General features: G+C 50.5%; 1 protein-coding gene across 6 annotated transcripts in view; it reads left to right on the plus strand.

Moving 5' to 3' along the window:
- Dnmt3a (DNA methyltransferase 3 alpha) overlaps positions 1-6,392 on the plus strand; it is a 137,214-nt gene that overhangs the window by 85,584 nt on the left and 45,238 nt on the right. For all 6 annotated transcript variants that reach the window (XM_026785965.1, XM_026785968.1, XM_026785969.1 and 3 more), the window contains one exon: positions 3,701-3,968. In XM_026785965.1, the coding sequence (XP_026641766.1) occupies positions 3,701-3,968 (268 nt within the window). The remainder of the gene's footprint in view (positions 1-3,700; positions 3,969-6,392) is intronic.

Raw genomic sequence — 6,392 nt, forward strand, 5'->3', positions numbered from 1 at the left:
AAAAAAAAAAAAGAGCTAGTTCCAGGACAGGCTCCAAAGCTACAGAGAAACCCTGTCTCGAAAAACAAAACAACAAACAAACAAAAATTGAACATGGTAGTGCACACTTGTAATCCCAACACTCAGCAGGGTGGGTGACGGGGAGATGAAGACAGGAGTTCAAAACTAACCTGGACTAGGTGAGAGCAATCTCCAAAAACAAAACAAAATAGGAACCAAAGAGTCATACCTTAGAGGTATGGTGGTTAGGGTGGTTAGGAAGAGAGCTTGGGGGTGGTAGTGAGGCTGGAGATACAGGTCATTGGCAGCATTCACCTAGTACCTGCAAGGAAGGCTCTGGGTTTAATCCACAGCCCCAAAAGTGGGTGGGAGGGGTATGGATCAATGGGAAGGGGTAGGTGCTTCAGCCCCCAAGCTAGTCCTAGGCTTACAACTGTGTGGTAGGTTCTCATCCCTTTATTCCCCCGTGTACTGGCTCCCCCTTCTGGGTGTACCTGAGGCTACTGCATGGGGTGTTGCAGGGGTGGGGGTGGGGCTCATGGCAAGGCAGGTAGAGAAGCGCCTATGCAGTGTGATTGAAAGACTGGGTGGCCAGGCAGAGAACCCCTGGGCTAGGCTGGGTCCCAGAGCTAGCAATCCTGGATTCCTGGACTGTGGAGCTCGCAGCAACAGGAAGTGAGTCCTTGGGTGAGGAGGCCACGTGGTGCTCAGGCAGGAAGTAAGCCTCTGTGGGGTGATCTCATGCAGCTCCGCGGAGCAGCTAGTGGCTAAGAGAGAGAGCAACCATGAGAGATTGGTTCTGTCCAAGTGTGACCTGTGCCTATGTCCCTGTAGAGTATGTTGGCCTTGTGGGACTTGGCACCTCTGGTTCCTAGAAAGTGTCTACCAGAGCAGTGAGGCATGTCCTTCTGTCATGTGTGACTCAGCCTTGCAGAGTGACAGACTGACATGAGGAAGGTCAGGGTACAGTTGGACACATGGCATGGTGGCTAAAGCAAGTGGGTGATCACGTTTGCTCCCTCCTCTTTTCCTCATGTAGCTGCCCAGCAGCAACGGCCAGGCAAGGCGGGAGGAGGCCTTCTTCCCACCATGCATTTCTCTTTCGTGCTGCAGCCTACCAAAACCCCCAGCTGCTGAGGCACGCAGCTCCTCGCCACTTTCTCTTTTCCCGATGAAGAGCCCACGGCGTAGACTGGTAGACTGGGAAAGCAACGAGGCCAGCTGCTGGGCTCCTCGGGAGGTGGCACAATTGGGGGACGCTGGGTTTGCTGTTCTTTCCCAAGGCCTTGTTTGGTCCCTGTTTGCCACCTCTCAGGGCTCCTCATCAGATAGCCGTGGACTCACAGTTCCCATCCTAGTCCTGAAATGGAGGCTGTGAGGCAAAGGGCTGGCAGTCTGTGCCTCTCAGGCTATGTGCTGGTGCTGTAGCTTTTTTGAAGGGAGTTTGTCATTTTCCTCTACACGTAGCCCAGCCAGTCCTCCTGGGACTGCCCTGTAGATCTGCGTGGCTATAGAGAACTGGAAGTAATAGAGCTCACTCCAGTAGGAAGCAGAACAGCCCCAGTACCAACTGCTGGCGAGAGTCATAGAGCATCCGCCAAGCAGGAGGCAGAACCATATGCACGGGCGTGAGATCCTAGGCCAAACGTGTGAGCTCTGTTTGTCTTTTAGACTGTTTTAGACAGATTAAATCTCAAGTAGTCCAATGTGGCCTTGAATTTCTGACCCTCCTGTTTCCACCTCCCAAGTGCTGGGATTAAAGTGTGTGCCACCACTACCTGACCTCTATAGTTAAGTAGTGACTAGCTCTGCCCTTTGATCTTCAGGCAAGCTTTATTTGTTAGAGCACAAACAAAATATCACCACAGTATCTGTTGATTAAGTGTAATCACCTTCCCTGATAGGAGGGAGGGGGCCTTCTTTTTTTTTGATTTGGGTTTTTGAGACAGCCAGGTTGGCTTCAAACTCACTACATAGCTAGGGTGACCTTGAACTCCTGATCCTTTTGTCTCTACCTTCTAGATCCTAGGATTCCTGGCATGTGCCACCATGCTTGGCTCATATCTCGCCTGGGGCTTGCTGAGCCCCTTGTCTGCACCTCCTGCCCCTGAGCATTTTCTAACAGCAGGGTTGCTAAGCACATCTGAAGGTAGCAGAGTGTCTACCTAAGGCAGGGACCCTGAGCCACACACCCCAGTCTGCCAAGATGGACACTGGTGGCACATACCTTTAATCCCAGCACTTGGGAGGCAGAGGCAGGTGGATCTCTGAATTTGAAGCCAGCCTGGTTTATAAGAGCTAGTTCCAGGACAGACTCCAAAGCTACAGAGAAACCCTGTCTCAAAAAAACAAAACAACAACAAAAAAGATGATCTGACCACTTGCCACAAGATGAGCAAAAACAGAGCACACTTGAACACGCACACACACCAAAGAGAGAGAGCGCGCAAACTCCCTGGCACACCTTGTCTTTGAAAGCAGACAACACTGAGCAAATGACTAAATTCTCCAGGAGCATCAGGTCAGGTTCCTTCTTTGCTTCCCAGGGAAGCTGAGAGATGCTGAAAGAAAGCAGACACACACACACACACACACACACACACAAACACACACAAGAGGACATGTGAGGACAACCTGAATGAATCCTGATTTGATTTTTACCGGTTAGAGCCTTAGCAGACTCTGACCTCAGGCCCCAGGGGATAAAGCAGTCTGTTGTCTTTCCAGACAGGCATGGCAGGCTCTATACCCAGGGCAGTTGCTGCTCAAGCTGGAGACTGCTTGGGGCCTTGGTGAGCCTGGGTCAGAGTACCTCTGGGGGCCTGATTTGGGGACAGAGATGTGAGGCTAGTTCAGATCCAGAGAATGCTTCTTAGTACGTCTTTGACACCCCTGCCCCCTACCCCCATGAGAACATAGGAGGAAGCCTATGAGAGCTGTAGTCAGGCCAGCCTCGGTGCCTCTGGGATTGATCTGGTGGCATTGGAATTTCCTGAGGAAGAGTTCAGTTTCATTGATGGAGCACAAGGAAAATTTTTGTTTTTTGTTCTTATTATGTTTTGATTTATTATGTTCATCTGTGTAGGAGCACACACAGAGTGTTTGTGGAAGGCAAAGGACAGCTTTCCAGAGTGGGTTCTCTCTACAAAGGGAACTGAACTCAGGTAACCAGGCTGGCATAGCAAGCACCTTTACCTATGGAGCCATCTTGTCAGCTTTTAGTTTTAAGGCGGAATCTCATGTAGCCCTGGCTGCTCTCAAACTCAGTCTGTAGCTGAGGATGACCTTAAACTCCTGATCCCCCTGCCGTTACCTGCTGAGTGCTGGATTATAGGTGTGTATTGCCACGTCTGGCTTACACAGTACTGGGCTCTGAACCCAGGACTTCATGCACGCTACACAAGAACTCTTGTCAAATGGGCTACACCCCTAGCTGCAGGATCATTGGTTTAGAAGTGGGAAGCCAGAGGAGTCTTGGTGAGTTGGGGTGCAGTGGGGTATCCCTGGGGTGGTAGGACCAGGTCTACCTGCCTGACATCCACAGTCCCCTTAAGCCTCTAATGTTGACAGCAAACCTGTGCCTGCATCTGCTTGTGTGAAGACACACATAAACCCATAGTGCACACGACTTTCATTAGAAACTCAGAGGGTCTGTGATTTGGATCTGATCCTGACATTCCTCTGTTTTCATCCTTTCCAGGTGGAGAGCAGTGACACACCCAAGGACCCTGCAGTGACCAGCAAGTCTCAGCCCACAGCCCAGGACTCTGGCTCCTCAGATCTGTTACCCAATGGAGACTTGGAAAAGCGGAGTGAACCCCAGCCTGAGGAGGGGAGCCCAGCTGCAGGGCAGAAGGGTGGGGCCCCAGCTGAAGGAGAGGGAACTGAGACCCCACCAGAATCCTCCCGAGCCGTGGAGAATGGCTGCTGCACAACCAAGGAGGGTCGTGGAGCCTCTGCAGAAGAGGGTGAGTCCCAGCCCAAAGGAAACCTCTTCTGGGCCCTCTGAGCCCCTAAGAGTCACAGACTTGTGTCTCTGGCAGGTTTCAGGAGGCTAGGCAAAGGTGGGAGCTGACCATCTCTTTGCCAAGGCCATGGTCTAGAAGCTACTGGATGAAAACAGCCTGTATACATGTTTCCTTGGCCCACCTAGTGTGCTAAACAGTTAAAAACATTAGTTGCCAGTATTTTGAAAAAAATCAAGAAATTCCACATGAAAATCTGGAGTTTTGGCTCTTTGTGGGGAAGGAAAAAAGCTGGCTTTGGCAACAGGCAACAGGGGGTTTGCATAATGCCAAGGGATGCTAAACTGGGGTAATAAGTGCCCCTCTTCTTTCTATGCTGGTTGTGTGCCTCAGTTTCCCTCCACTGCCAGCTGGCCTGCTTACTCTCATACATGACCTGCCTGGGCTCACAAGGACACATGCCATGCTCACCTGTCCCGGTGCAGAGATTCTGCTGGCACACTGTAGTTTGGCTTACTCCATGGTAAACTTTCACCATGTAGATTGTGACAGTGGACACTAAGGGGAGGGCTGAAGGAGGCTGGTTGCACACTGCCCTGCTCAGACCTCTCCATCTGGGGACTTTGTGGCCTAGCTCCGAATTTTGGAAAGTTGCCCACTTTTCACTTTTAGGTTAAGCCAGAGATTTCAGGGCCAAGCAAGCTGTAAACAAGTGAGTAATGAGGACAGCTAGCATTTGTACCGGGCTTCACAGTTTACAAGGCACCTCCTCCTCCATTATCACATCTGATCCTCCTGGGCCCTGCCAGGTTGTTTTGCATATGTGCATTTTAATTTCAAAAAGTCTTCCTTCCAAGTGTGTATGATGGAATGAGTAAATTGATTAATTGGCATAACTTATTTTTGCATGAATCCAAACCTAATATTTATGCAGAAGAGGGAATATTTCCAGAAAAGATGTTTCCAAACTTATTTTGAAATATCTTTCATTCATTATTCAGCAAATATTTGTGATGTTCCACCGTGTGCAGAGTGTGCTCTGAGGCACTCTGCATTTGTTCTTCTGTTTACTCTTCCAAGTGATTCTGTTCAGGAGGTGTTCTTAGCACCGCCCCCACTCCCACCCCCACCCCCCAGTCCCAGATGAAAGTACAGCTTAGGAAGCGACTTGTTCATGCCTCCAAACCTGCCTCTGGCCGCAGAAGGTCTCACTATGTAGCCCTGGCTGGCCTCAAACTCAAATGTTGCCTTCCTCTGCTTCCTGAGTACTGGGGTTAAAGGCATGAGCCACCACTGCCTGGCCCTAATTTTGAACTTTTTGATCCTTCTTTCTCCATCTCCTGAGTTACGCGATCACACAACCATGTACCCCATGCCTATTTTATTATTTGTGTGTATGGGTGTGGTACTTGAGCATGCCATTACATACATATCAAGGTCAGAGGGCAACTTGATTCTATTCTCTCCTTCCAGCATGTAAACCCTTGGGATGGAGATCAAACTCACTGTTAGATTTGGCCACAGGCACCTTTATCTGCTGAGCCATCTTGACTGCCCATACCTGTCTTTATGTAGTTCTGGGGATTGGGCCCAGAGCATTGGACTTTATGTATGCTGGGCAAGCAGTGTACCAACTGATCTAACCCTCCAACCCAGGATCGGTAAACATTTTCTCCTGCTCTTCTGCTCTGTTCTGCTGTGCTGTCCTGTGTGGCTCTCGGCTCTCCAGGCCTCAGAGGAGTGTTGGGAGAAGCTTGAGGAGAGATACCTCCTTGCAGTTCACAGTGGCAGGCATGCCGGAGAGCTCAGCGCCCTTCCTAGCCAGACGCCTGCTCCTGTGACTCACCTCCGGAGTGCTGGGATCACACAAGGCAGATGCCCAGAGCCAGGGCCAGGGCAGTCCCTTCCGCCAGGCAGGATGGAGCCAGAGCTCCAAGTCTGCTCTTTGACCTTGAGGGTTTGTTTAAGGGTTTTCTTGTCTACATTCCAGTTCTTAGGCACTCAGTCAGCCAGCGAGTGTTCATTAAACATGTTTGGTGTGTGCCAGGTCCTGTGCCAGCCTGTGGAAGCCATCCTGAACAGAAACCTGGCTCTTTTCCTCGAGGACTTCACAGTTGGTTAAAGACTCTGCCCTTTCAGATGTGCCATTAGGGCTAGACATGTAGCCTGGGTTTAACCCTCAACACTGCGGTAACTGGCATAGTGTCCAAATCTCAGGATTTGGGAAAAGGACTGAAAGTCAGGAGTTCAAGGTTATCCTCTGCCCAACAACTTTTAGTCCAGCTTCTTCTCTCAAAAGCAATATGATGGGGCTGGAGAGATGGCTCAGAGGTTAAGAGCATTGCCTACTCTTCCAAAGGTCCTGAGTTCAATTCCCAGCAACCACATGGTGGCTCACAGCCATCTGTAATGAGGTCTGGTGCCCTC

The sequence above is a fragment of the Microtus ochrogaster genome, linkage group LG3, assembly GCF_000317375.1.
Source record: "Microtus ochrogaster isolate Prairie Vole_2 linkage group LG3, MicOch1.0, whole genome shotgun sequence".
NCBI lineage: Eukaryota > Metazoa > Chordata > Mammalia > Rodentia > Cricetidae > Microtus > Microtus ochrogaster.